The sequence below is a fragment of the Rhinoderma darwinii genome, chromosome 6 (genome assembly GCF_050947455.1).
Source record: "Rhinoderma darwinii isolate aRhiDar2 chromosome 6, aRhiDar2.hap1, whole genome shotgun sequence".
Lineage (NCBI taxonomy): Eukaryota > Metazoa > Chordata > Amphibia > Anura > Rhinodermatidae > Rhinoderma > Rhinoderma darwinii.
In genome coordinates this window covers 134,350,931-134,364,707 of record NC_134692.1, presented here as the reverse complement: position 1 = coordinate 134,364,707, position 13,777 = coordinate 134,350,931, and the positions used below count along the sequence as shown (strand labels likewise).

Below are 13,777 nucleotides of genomic sequence, written 5' to 3'. Positions count from 1 at the left end.
AAGTGCTGTTTATGGCAGTCACGTATGTCCGCATTTATAGTCGCCCTGATTTCTGGTGTCCCCATAACCTTACAGCACCTTTCTGATTTTGTACAAGCTGCGCTGATCTCCCATTATGGGTGCTGTTAGTTTTGGCGCCATGTATACTAATTAGATTAAAAAATATATATATACAGCAGCCTAGACATAGGGGGAATCTCTCTACCGTATATATTTAGACACGGTCCAATATCCGAGAGCCTTCATAAACATACATATATATATATATATACACACACACATTCATTTTTTCTACGGTAGCCTTAGGGCTGTAGACGCAACAAGCTTTCCTCACCCGTTCCATCTTAAAGTTGCGGGCGAGGACATTCTTCTGACTGCTATCAATGCCCTGGCAGCCGGCTAAGAATTCAGGTAAGAAGGCAGAAAAGAAAGTGCTGAAGTCCACAGACGCCATGTTGTAGACTGCAATGCCTATTTCCTCCTGGAGCAGATCATGGGACTTGTGGATAAGAACCTGAAGTAAAACACTGACAAACTGCGGCAGCATCATGGCCCGGAACAGCTTCTAGAAGAGATGGAGAACAGACAAGCGATGAGGAGGATGGAAACTCCAGGTGACTGCTATTCTAGGTTCCCAATAACAAAGCTGCGGCCAGTCAGACATGTCCCCTGCAGTGGCTCCTCCGATCTCAGTTCGGACTTATTCACACAGTGCGGTCAAATCACATTTATTAATTTTTTTTGCCACAATTAAGGTCCCTGGCACAATATTTTTATATGTAAATAAAGAGCTCAGGCCGATAACTTGCTGCCTGGTTTAATGGATGGGGGAACCGAGCCTTAAATAGAACGTCTCACCTTATGGTACAATTTGTGTTTGCTGTTCAGGGTCTCCAGATAGCTGAGATTCTGTTTGAAAAGATGGATATCGGGTTGTAGAAATGACTGACCAAATGCCTGTGGGGGGGACAGAGGAGAGAATAAAGGCCTTAAATTAGATTTCCAATCATGAAGAGGATGAACACACCATTATTTTACTAAATATTCGGAGATTACAACTACAGCTGTTAATGGGCGCTCAAAAATGTGACATTACCTGTGTGCGGTCTACACTGCAAAAATGAATGAAAAGAGAGATAGAGGTCGCCTTTTCGTGGCAGGTGGGCTCACACAATTTGATCAAAATGTGCGCTAAGAACCTCCCTTTGACTGTGGTGCGAATGCATGTGGTTTTTTTTTACCGTCGGGCGATGATGCACTTTCATTCTCCTATTTGCTTAGTATTATAATATTTGGATACGGCAGCCTCATACATGTGGATCGCTTATAGATATACTGTAATGTGATATGTATCGGTGCTTTGCTCATTGCCAAGTTGTGTACCGATTCATTGTATCTGTTCTTTACTGTTAAAAGCATCTCTTAAAAAAAAAAAAGGAAATGGGGTTAGTTGAGCACTGACCTGCATGACACCAATGAACTGTGCCTCGTTCTCCATGGGCTCGTCGCCGCCATCTCGCTGCACATTGGCTAGAACTGAAGAGCGGTAGAAATACCTCCAATTGTGATGCAGGAGCTGGAACAGCAGCTCAAATAGCTCAGCTTTCACATCGGGGGATGGGCGCTGCAGAAGCAATGATTAAAAACAGCATTAGGCTGGGGCTACACGACAACCTCGGCTGCGGTGTCGCGCTGCCTGCCTTGTAGTAATGAAAGTGAATGTGGCCGCGTTGTCACCCATAAAGGTTGCCGGGTCACAAAAAAAATTCCGAACCTGCAGGTCACAATGCGGCCTCATTTACCTTCATTACTGCGACGCAGGCAAGCGCCGCCGCAATCTTTGGCCGCGTGATCGGCGTCATGGCCTGAGTCGCTGTGAGGCTCGCGCCTAAAAAGACTACTGTACAGCGATGACCACTTACCTCTGCAATAATGGGGTACAGCTGCTCCATGCACAGCGACAGGATACTCGGCAGGAAAGGTTTAAAGGCCGGACCAGGTTCCTGGACTACAACCTGCAGGATCTTCAGAAACTTCTCCACCACATGGCAGCCGGCGCTGCCCTCCTGTAGTATACTTTCTGCCAGCTGCTCCCTGCGGACAGGGGGTGATATAATGAGCACTGGACACAATAACGATCGCCGGTGTGTGTAGGGTTCAGCATGGTTACCTGGTGAACATGTTGAGGAAGGTCTGTATGATCTGCTCAGTAAACGGCACCCCCATTTGTACCCGGAGTCCTTGGAACAAGGCTAAGAAAAAGCTGAGCATCTCCTCAGTCACATCTACGGGAGAAAAATAATCAGAAGACGCCACTAAAAGAAGAAGCGGGCGTTCAGTCTTAGGTCACCAGTATGCCCCGAGCTACAAGTCCTAGGATGCCCTTCCAGTACAAATATTCAGCCGCCCATTGGAGATTGGCAAAAAACAAAACTAATTTCACAGCATAGCACTGTACATGACACACGGGAGCGTGGCTGCCAGACAGAATATTGGGTTATCCCCCTGTAGAGTCTATACGAGCGTTTCCTGACTGACGTGTTATATTTTGTGGGTTTTCTGGATTGGATCGCTCTACCTGACAATACCCCCTATACCTTGTATTACCAGATCTATTCACAGACATTGGATGAGGTTTTGGCACTTTCAGCAGGATCTGCCAAATACCTGATGCCTATGGGGATGACCAGACCCGAAAAGTAGCCCAACGCATTAGGCCTAGTTCACACAGTTTTCTGCCAGGAAATATCAGCTCCAGTTTTATTGAAGTTATTTTGCACCACACGTGTTTTTTGCAGCTTTTTTTTTTTACCTTTTTCTGCAAGCGTTCTTTGCCGAAAAACGTGTCATAAAAAGCTGTGGCCATCTCTCCCTATGCCCGAGCATGCGTGTGTATTTCAATAGGGTTAAAATGTAACTAAACGTTCTTACAAACTCCTGACACGTCATAGTGACATGTCAGAAGTTTGGGTTGGTGAGGTCCGAGCACCGAGACCCCCACCAATCGCTAAAACTAAGCAGCTGCAGCGCTCGTGTGAGCGCTCAGCCGCTTCGTGTCTGTTCCGTTTTTCCAGAAATTAATGTATCAGAGTACAGACTCAATACAAAGTCTATGAGCCCGTACTCCGATACATTTAATTCCGGAAAGAGCCGAACAGACATGAAGCGGCTGAGCGCTGCAGCTGCTTAGTTTTAGCGATTGGTGGGGGTCTCAGTGCTCGGACGTGTCAGAAGTTTGTTAAACATTGCGTTACACTTTAAGGGGAATAAATCTGCTGGCAAACACTACCAGCCGCGGCTTATCTCCCACAGCCACAAAGGATCAGCCATGTTGAATTCCACCATGCCTGATCCCCCCCCCCCCCCCCATTTCTGCCTTTGGGGGACAGTCAGGTGGCCCCTAGGACCTAATGTGTATGGCCAACTTTAGTCTTACAGGTCATAATAATGGAAATATTCATCGGATAGGCTGAACTTTTACTATCCGCGTCCACTGACAGAAGTAGCAGCAAAGAGAAATCACACGGCAATTCGTCTCCCCCCCCCCCCCCACTGTATAGAATTATGGGAGCGATTGGTTTGCATATTTTTTTTAGTATATACAAGTCCTTTCTTCTCCTTTACTATGGCGGGATGTCATGTCTATTGAAGATGTCCCTCCCCACACAGCTCGGGTTTGTACCTGGATGAAGGTGGAAGGACTGAGATCTCATAGTAAATTATATAATGATGTATAATAACTACTGAACAGCCCAATCTATCATAGGTCAAAGAAAAGGACATAAGGGAGAGGATTTACATACCAGACTGGTGAATGTATGCTGGGAAGAGAGTGAGGGAGAGCTGAGCCGACTCCTGCATAGACTGGTAACAGATCTGCCGAGATTTGGTGCCCTCGCCGGAGATGTTTTCTACAATGTCCTTTAGCACACCCAACGTCTGACAGATGACACGCTTGGCTGGGGAAGGATGATAAAAAGTAAATAAATACATGTGAGGAAGGTATGAAACCATTAAAAGTGTAGCTAAACGTTCGGCAAACTTCTGACATGTCATAGTGACATGTCAGAAGTTTATATTGGTGGGGGTCCGAGCACTGAGACCCCCACCAATGCCTAGAACGAAGCAGCTGAAGGTCTCGTGTGGGCGCTCAGCCGCTTCGTGTCTGTTTGGCTTTTTTCCGGAAAGCCGATGTATCGGAGTACAGGCTCATAGACTTTCTATTGAGTCCGTACACGGATACATTTCCGGAAAAAGCTGAACAGACACGAAGAGGCTGAGCGCTAACACGAGACCTTCAGCTGCTTCGTTCTAGCGATTGGTGGGAGTCTCCGTGCTCGGACCCCCACCAATCAAAACTTCTGATGGGTCACTATGACGCGTCAGAAGTTTGCCGAACGTTTAGCTATACTTTAAACAAGATGAAAAAAAAACGCCATGGAAAATGTATGTGCTCTAGTGATACATTACAGAAGAGGTGACAATGATATCTTGGGGGGCTCTGATACTCACTAGCCTCAAGTTGCCCCTTCCTTTGAGGAGCAGCGTTGCCCTTCAGTTGGCGGTAGTCTCTGGTCAGGCTGTTCAGGAGGTTGGCATGATGACTAGAGCGCTCTGCCCACTGCTGCTCTCCCTCCGTGACATTTGGCCATGGGAGAAGGAGGACATTAGAAAGAGCACGACACAGCAGCACCTGAGCCTGCAAGAACCAGAGACAAAAGAAAAGGAATCATTTACCGTGGAGTAAAAAGAACCAGTCACCATAAATATCAGAAACAGACATGATGTGCAATAAAGATCCCACAGAAAGTAGAGAGAATCCCTAGGAAGCAGTGATCGGCTCACTCACGGCCGGCCCTTTAATAGATTTGGAGTTTGACGGGAACGTTATCAGACAGGTTGACAGTATGAAGACAAGCTGCCGGGTAATGATCTAATAATATCACAGATTATATGGTGTCCTACATGAAGCTTCCTAATTGATCACTAAAGGTGGTTATTTATATAAATATCTTTATCCTTCTCCCTTTCTCCGGTCTAATGCCGAGCCCATGCAACACAAAAGCCTGTACAAGCGCACTATAGTTTGCAAGGTGATGCGGTCAGTCATACGGACGTTATTTAGGCTGTTGTCAAGATTAAGGCCTCATGCACACGAATGTATTTTTGTCCTCCCGTAAATACGGGTCCGGTGTCACCCGTATTCCACCCGTATTTACTGGCACGTTTTCGCTGCAAAATTGCACTGCAGTAAAAATCGGCAGCCCCTTCTCTCTATCAGTGCAGGATAGAGAGAAGGGACAGCCCTTTCCGTAATAAAAGTAAAAAAAATTCATAATTACCGGCCGTTGTCTTGGTGACGCGTCCCTTTCTTGACATCCAGTCCAGCCTCCCTGGATGACGCGGCAGTCCATATGACAGCTGCAGCCTGTGATTGGCCTGTGATTGGCTGCAGCGGTCACATGGGCTGAAACGTCATCCCGGGAGGCTGGACTGGAGGAAGAAGCCGGGAGTTCTGGGTAAGTATGAAAGTCTTTTTTTTTTTACAGATTGATCTATATTGGGATCGGTAGTCACTGTCCAGGGTGCTGAAAGTTACTGCCGATCGTTTAACTCTTTCAGCACCCTGGACAGTGACTATTTACCGACGTCGCCTAGCAACACTCCCGTAATTACGGGTGCACACACGTAGTCACCCGTAATTACGGGAGCCCCATATACTTCTATGGGCCTGCCCGTGCCGTAATTACGGCCTGAAATAGGACATGTTCTATATTTTTCAACGGCACCGGCACCTTCCCGTAAGCATACGGGGAGGTACCCGTGGCCAATAGAAGTCCATGGGCCCGTAATTACAGGCGTTTTTACGTTCGTGTGCATGGGGCCTACAAGGAACACTGTAGCAGATTAGGACTCCCCTCATATCCATACATTTATTGTGGAGACATATTATGCCAAAAAACGGTTAGCCAAAACATGGTTGTCCTGTCGCGCCCCTACATTTGCAGAACGGCTGTCTCTGGTTACTCCACAAGAAATGGTTATTCCAACATAGAAACTGTCCTCTCAAATTCACCACGATTTGGGATAGATGGCTGCAGTCTCCCGCTACCGTCTGCTCCCCCCAACACAGAATCTCGGATTGGCCCCCGAGCCCTTGATCGGTTTACTGCCACGGATGCGGCTCATATCTGCCCTGTTGGTTTGGCTCCTCTCGCATTCTATGTCTACATTATACACTATGGACCTCTACCTTCAACGTGGTATAGATATAGGTCCTGATCATTTGCCAAATATTACCGGACATGTTTATGTTCTATTTTTTATGTATCGCTACATGTGGAAACCATTTGAGTTTTAGTTAACTGGTTAACCCTTTGTCGTATGCATTAGGCAATGATTGACTTTACACGCTGGATTATAAATACTCCAGGAGTGTAAACTTTCAAGATACCCTGCTCGCTTTATATGGTTTTGTATGACATTTCTTTACTTGGTCACTTTCATTGCCCTCATTTTCAGAATTTATGATTCTTCTGACACATTGCTGTATTGAATTATTGTGTTTTTTGTACTTGCGGTGGACATGTCTACACATCTCAATGCTCTGTATTTACAATAAAATTTATTTGTGAATTAAAAAAAAAAAAAAAAGGAAGACTGTATAGGAAAACGGATACAGAGTGTTGGGTCGAGTGCAGGGCCCGAGGGGTCAGGGCATTCAAAAGAATATCAAATTGAATCTGTGTCATGCACCGCCCCCTCAGGGTCTTCCTATTGATGTGAGCATAATAAAATGTAGTGCCTACAACGATCACCGCATCAGGACGACCTGTACAGCTTATATCCTGCCACAGAATCAACAAGCCGGAATATCCAGGGAAAATCCGGCAAGAGGAAAGTTATCAATATCCTGATGATCCACAACCCTAAGGCCAGGATCACACACAGTTTTGATGGCGTTTTTGGCTCCGTTTTCTGAGCCAAAGTCAGAAGTGGATCCAAAATAAAGAAAAAACGTCTAAATAAAAGTCTGATGCATCGCCTTTCTTTTGTGTCCACTTCTGTGTTTGGTTAAAAAACAAAAACAAAGCGGAGCCAAAAACTGCATAAAACCTGTGCGTTCGTGTGGAATCCACAGATCCATCTATTGCATGTCGTTTCACAGACACATAGTGGATCACGTGACAGAAGTACCCAATACAAAAGCTGAAGTCCTCCAAGACGCCGTAACGTCTCGCAACAGTAATTGGACGATGCAGTCACATGACGATATGTCACCATGGTTGCAAAGTTAGAGCCTGAATGTACACAGTCCTAATGGGGACTGGTGGAGTGCAATTTAGTGAGGAAACTCACCTCTTCCGGTAGCCTCTGCGCAGAACTGTCTGTCACGCGGCTGAACACCTTCTGGACGGCAGGAATGTTGATGAGAAACACAGGCCGCACCGTCGTAGCCACCGAGACCAGTAGATGACATGCCGAGAGAAGCAGCTTTTCTTGTACCTGGAAAGACTCAAAAGTAAGTGAGGGGGTCTTCGAAATCACCTCCTCGCCACATTAAACCAGACCACTTCCACCTGGACTCACCTTGGAGCTGATGAGCGGGGGTAGCGCCTCCATTGCGGTGGAGATGATAGACATAAACTGCTGAGGGTTCCGGTGCTGAACCTCGCTGTAGAATCGAGCAAGCCAGTGGGAGTAAGCTTGTAACGCTGCCAGGGACTGGGCATGGCTGCCAAGGATAAAACACCACAGATATTATGTACTTTATAAATTACAGATCCGTCTATAGGATTGTAATCTTCCCTTGCACTCATCAGCAATACAACATGCCAGACCGCCAACTCACAAGGGATCTGCCAAGTAAGTAAAAACCCTTCATATATTTTTGATTGTCAAGCAAGGTTAGCAAGACAGATCAATGCTATACAGTCACTAAAAAAGTAACTAAACTTTCAAAAAACTTTTGACGTGTCATAGTAACATGTCAAAAGTTGTGATCGGTGGGGGTCCGAGCAGCGAGACTCCCAGCGATCACTAAAACGAAGTGTCAGAAGCGCTTAGGTGAACGCGGTGCCGCTTCGTTTCTGATAGTCATTCCTCGGAGCGGTGTACGAGCTCAATACAAAAGTCGGAGTACGTACACCGCTCGCTCAGCTTTCAGAGTACAGCCGATCCAAAGCGAAGCGGCACAGTGCTCATCCAAGCGCTTCTACCGCTTTGTTTTAGCGATCGGTGGGGGGTCATTTTGACATGTCAAAAGTTACTTCAAAGTTCAGCTCCACTTTAATCATAAGTAATAGCGCCAAGATGAAATACTCACACATCCACCAGGTCTGGCTTCAGCACTAATGGCACGGCGGTTTCTATATTGTACGGCTTAATCTCAGAGCCATACAACGTGACTTTGACCAACCTGCCAAAGAGGAGACGGGGGAAGGGACAGATGAGGATTTCAATTTAATCTCGAATTTCCAGGAATTTTAGAACCAGCGTCAGCCGTTACCTTTCCACAACAGTAAGGGCATTATTGAAGCGAGCCTCGAATACATCCCCGATAAAGTACTCAGCGAGTCTCCCGACAGCCTGGAGGAGGGAGCTGAGGTCACGCAAGGAACAGTGCAACCGGCGACAGTCATTCTCTGCCGTCACATTGAGACGCTGTTCTGTAAGGGTAGAGACGTTCATTAAAAACCTTATATCACTATATGGTGGCAACCTATAAAAATGACATATACAGCGATCCCGGACTAGCCGGCTACTATTGGAAACCGCTCCCTCTATAGATGAGGAATCCAATAATAAAGCCCAGCAGAAGCAGGGAAATGTAATTCTCTAAAAACTACCTGCATCCCAATTACGCTGTTTTAGGTCAGCCGGAGTCTGCTGCCCCAAAGACATGGGGGTCGGGAATTAGCAGGCGATTGATTTATTACCTTTCAGATATGGATTTCTTCTGTAACCATGTGAAATTCTCCAAAACTAATCCAACTCCTCAGAAGCACTTCCCACTCCTACCAGCGCAGATTCTCCCATGATGCAATTTTTCTGCGGCATCCCTACCCTGCAAATCAGTCCCTACACAAACTTTCCATCTTTTGCCAATATGACACTTGATAGGAATTATTTAGAGTTCTACTATCGTCCTGCTCGATTCCCAAAATGTTTCTTTTTTTTCCCTCATCTTTACATACAACAGAACACGCAGATTTATAACCACCCAAGTTATCCTCACAATTGTCGAGATTTCTGCTTGCTGTCAGTGACCAAACACAGTTTACATCCAGAACCTGCCCTGATCTAAAGCTTCTCACAGCAGAGGCTTTGCTAAAATTGCATTCAGTCTGGATAACCTCGGAGTCAAATACATCTCTCTCCTGTCCTAGTTTGCAGCAATGTAGTTAAGGAAGACACATCCGCCTTTATTCAAGGTTTCTCAGCTCACAGAGAATGGTCTAAGCTCGTCGCAATCGCTCAGTATTACGCCTGTAAGACCATGTTCACACGTAGTGTAAACACTGCAGAATTTCCGTCCGGATTTTCTGTAAGGAAATTCTGCAGCGTTTACAGTAGCAGCAAAGTGGCTGAAATTTCATCCCCACGCTGCAGAAAAAAAACGTGCAGAAATGGACTGGCTGTATGGATTTTTCAATCCGCAGCGTGTCATTTTATGTTTGCGAAATCGCTGCACGATTTCAGCAAATAAAATCCGGACGGGAATTCTGCAGTGTTTACGCTACAAGTGAACATACCCTAAGGCGGAGCTCACACTGGGCGGATACTCTGCGTAATAGCAAGCAGCGCATCCGCCCTGCTAGCAGGCCGGCCTCCTGGGATGACCTCCCAGGAGGATGAAACACAGACTATAGACAATGGTCATGCTGCGGAATGAAGATCCGCACCGCAGGTCAATTTCGGAGCGCTATTTATGCAGCGTGTGGATGAGATTGGTTTTACCTCATCCACTCTTCTGCTACTGTATTTGCTGCGGAAAAGCTGCAATATTTACGCAACGTGTGAACTGGCTCTAAGGCTGAATTCACACGAGCGTGTCACTGCCTCTCCGCGGAACCACTGTTCTGTACTGAAAACATGATTACAGTACAGGATAGTTTTCCAGCAGCGAGGCAGGGACACCGAGCATCATAGATAACGATGATGCTAGGAGCCCGGCTCCCCGCAGTGTGTTCGGTCCGGGAATTTGCGGCAGACACGCGGACCGTATATCACGGACCGAACACGCTCGTGTGAATGGAGCCTCAAGGTTTTCAGCTTATAAGTGTATATGAGAATGTTGACATTCACTGAACACAAGCACAGATCTTGAAAATGGTACAGGAAGAAATGTAAACAAATGATATTAGAAAGTTGTATAATTAGTGTTTACACCTCGTTATTGTCCTACGTTAGGCGTATACATAAGAAGAAGGAAGCAGAAGGCTCAGACTGCTGAATAGCGGCCGTGCTGCAGCTCTGCTCCGCAGCCGGAACAGCTGATCGGTGAGGGGTTTGGGTGTCGTAACTCTACCGATCATATACGGATGACCCAACCTGTGGATAGGTCATCAGTATAAAAAAAAAAACTAAAAAAAACATCCCGCAACATTACCAAACCCGTTTAAGCCATTACAGCCCTTTAAACACCATCTTACAGTAGAAGTACGAGTCTTACAAATTGCCTGCGATACATACCTGCCCCGGTGTTCACTATATACTGCTGCAGCCCGAGATACACCTCCAAGTTCTCCTGCAGCGCAGCAAACTAAAAGACAAGAATGACGATAAATGTATTATAATGTAAGTGCACAGCACCGATCACAAGAAAAAAGAACACGAAATCCATCAGCCAATCACATATTACACAGGATTTTGGGCAGAAAAGTATTATTCGTGACTCCTACGGACCTCATTGGAGAGAGCGGTGCTGCTCTCCGTCACTGCCTACATACAGCCAATAGGTCCGGATCCCAGAGGAGAGACCCCAACCTATTAATGGCACCTTGAGGATATACCATAAATGTATAAGGTAGGAAGACCTCCTTAAAGGGATGTCCGAGATGGGATATAGATCTACACGTCATTACCTGTAGCTCATCCACCACTACTGAAAATACAATTATTGGTAAAATCCCAGCCAATGAAAATTACCAGCAAGAATAAAGTATTTCCCACTGGGAACGATAAAACGGTAAATTGCTGGATGTTCAGGGCCACTTACCACAAATGGTCCAATTTACTAAAAATAAAAAACGAACGCTGGAAAATGGATTGTAAAGCAAAACGTTCAGGACAAAGACCTTAAGTCTCAGCAGACGGAGAAAGAAAAGACAGAAACAGGAGGGTCAATGCACGCCGGCTCCAGACATCCTCCCATCTGCTCCATTAGGCCCAAAAAGCTTTTTTGCAAAGTAAGAAATACTTTAAATATTGAAGGAACGGACAAGTCAAGGTCTGGAAATGAAAGATGAATTCTAAAGTAGGGGGAGCGGGTGCGCACACATGATCTGATGTCGCCCCCCCGGTCATCCTGTAACATGCACACCGCTCTTTTATGCTCCGGTTGCCAGCGGTATATTCAGAATCTTTGCCGTTTGTAAGGGGCCATTTATTCCAATCTGCCATCGGCTGCTTTGGGCTTGTTAACCGTCAATAGTGCAAGCCATTAATCTATGCAGTGGAGCTTGTACAGCGCCACTACAAGGATAGGTTTAGTGGGACAAACTCTAGATTCCCCCTTTCAAAACAATTTTTATAGCTGATATAGAGAAATCATATACATAAAAAGTTGAAACTTTACGAATACATCAAACAGGTACTGATCCTCAGTTTCAGTCTGTGTTATACTTCAGAGCTGCATTCCCAAGTCTGCTGGTTGTCATTGGAAACTATCAACAAGACAATCTAAATTGAGCGCCTATAGAGCAAGGGGTGGGGCGCAGTTAGTTGGTTTTCTTTATTAGATTACTGTACAGTGTCAGGTGTAAAGACTACAGGGCAATCTCTGTGCAAAGAATGTTGGGAGATTTTAATTCTGAAGCTGGCAGAATTACGAATGCAGCTCTGGACTATAAAGGTTGGAACGCCAATAAGTCATGTATTATATTGACAAAGTTAAATTCCTACACATAGGAATAACAGTTTAAATTGGGATGTCCAGGATTACATGGCCGCTTTCTTCCAGAAATAGCGCCACAACTGTCCATGGGTTGTGTCTGGTATTGCAGCTCAGCTTCATCAAAGTGAATGGTGCGGAGCTGCAATACCACACACAACCTGTGGACAGGTGTGTTGCAGTTATCTTTGAAGAAAGCAGCCATGTTTTTCTAATTTTGGACAATCCCTTTGAGGGCTTGTGACAAAGAAGAGAAAGCAGCATTTACCAATGTACTGAAGGCATGCGTGGGGAGCAGTTCCATGATTTTGGCTACCACTTCCAAGCTGTGACGTAAATATCTCTGCCACTCCGTTTGCTGCTGTGGAACAAGATACAACATACAAGTCAGTATAAAAAAAAAAGGAAATATTTTTCTGCTTTCTTGTGGCAGTAAAATAAAGTTTCCTTAAAGGTATATGCACAAATTTTGAAAGCCTTTTGGTACTTGAACACACACAGACCAAAAACATCAGTTGGTAGGATGGCATGCGTGGGAGATGTGGCTACTGGCACTATATATTATCCATATACACCCTTTGATGGGTTTTCCCCATGAGACATATCCACAGGATATGTCATAAATGTCCTATAGATAGGTGGGACCCGCATCTATCTAACGGGGCCCCCTAATCCCCGTTCTACTGCTCGGTGTCGTGGCTGAAACGTGCGATTCCCGACCATGAATTACGGAAACAGCGTACATAAGTATACAATGGTTTGATTGCTGGTACAATACACTGAAATACTTCGGGATCTCCTATTAGGCGCCGCCTCTGGCAGGGTTTAAAGGGAACCTGTCACCAGCATTTCACCTATTGAACTCTCATCACCCTTCGCTGGCCGCTGCTGTCAAAAGTTAATTGCCGTTATTCCCTCTCCTAAACTCCTCCTCTGACCGTAAATAACGATCTGCGAACATTTTGCGCTATTTATAGTAATCCGGCAGTCTCGTTCATTCCATTTCTTATGCTGGCCCAAACTGGCCCACCCTAAATGCGGAGATCTCATCTGAGATCGCGTGCATGTCATATACAGTCCGACACCCTTCCCTGCTTCGTCCGGGCCACAAATATAGTTACTGCGCACGCACCAGAATATTGATGCGCAAATGCAATATTTTGTGTGCGCTGTGGGGAGGTGAGAAGCGGTCAATGAAAAGGAGGCGGGGTTAACTCGGAAAGGCTTAGGGAATGAAGATATGACTTTTCTTCTCATTAGCATATGGCGCGGGAACACTAAATGGAGAGAGACGACTTACAAGAGAACTACAGGTTACATAAAGATGATTTTTCACCCTCTACCACCAGGTATTGCTGGTTCAATAGGTGAAATGCTGGTGAACGGTTGGTGAACGGTTGGTGAACGGTTGGTACTACAGTTTAGCATGCCCCAAAAACTGCCTTGTGTGCAACTGTGTAAATCTCCCTAAAAAGGTGGCAGGTGTGAATATACCCTTATACCTACATCATCATCCAGCGTTTCGTCATCCAACTCCTCCAGCTGTGACTGGTTGTAGCGGAACTGGATCCGATTCAACACCTCAGTGAGCAGCAGCATCAGGGCATCTTCGTACCTGAAAGACGTAACATTAAAATATATTTCTACAACTCAAGTGCCGTG

The 13,777-nt window shown here is 45.7% G+C and overlaps 1 protein-coding gene across 1 annotated transcript in view; it reads right to left on the bottom strand.

Annotated features, from left to right (window-relative positions):
- Window positions 1–13,777, bottom strand: part of XPO6 (exportin 6) — a 37,487-nt gene that overhangs the window by 1,209 nt on the left and 22,501 nt on the right. The window contains exons 10-23 of the mRNA XM_075830479.1: window positions 13,622–13,730; window positions 12,384–12,476; window positions 10,696–10,765; window positions 8,510–8,669; window positions 8,327–8,419; window positions 7,591–7,735; window positions 7,360–7,506; window positions 4,513–4,699; window positions 3,804–3,959; window positions 2,171–2,285; window positions 1,923–2,094; window positions 1,463–1,624; window positions 859–957; window positions 335–565 (exon numbers count right to left, since the gene is read on the bottom strand). Of these exons, the coding sequence (XP_075686594.1) occupies window positions 335–565; window positions 859–957; window positions 1,463–1,624; window positions 1,923–2,094; window positions 2,171–2,285; window positions 3,804–3,959; window positions 4,513–4,699; window positions 7,360–7,506; window positions 7,591–7,735; window positions 8,327–8,419; window positions 8,510–8,669; window positions 10,696–10,765; window positions 12,384–12,476; window positions 13,622–13,730 (1,939 nt within the window). The remainder of the gene's footprint in view (window positions 1–334; window positions 566–858; window positions 958–1,462; window positions 1,625–1,922; window positions 2,095–2,170; window positions 2,286–3,803; window positions 3,960–4,512; window positions 4,700–7,359; window positions 7,507–7,590; window positions 7,736–8,326; window positions 8,420–8,509; window positions 8,670–10,695; window positions 10,766–12,383; window positions 12,477–13,621; window positions 13,731–13,777) is intronic.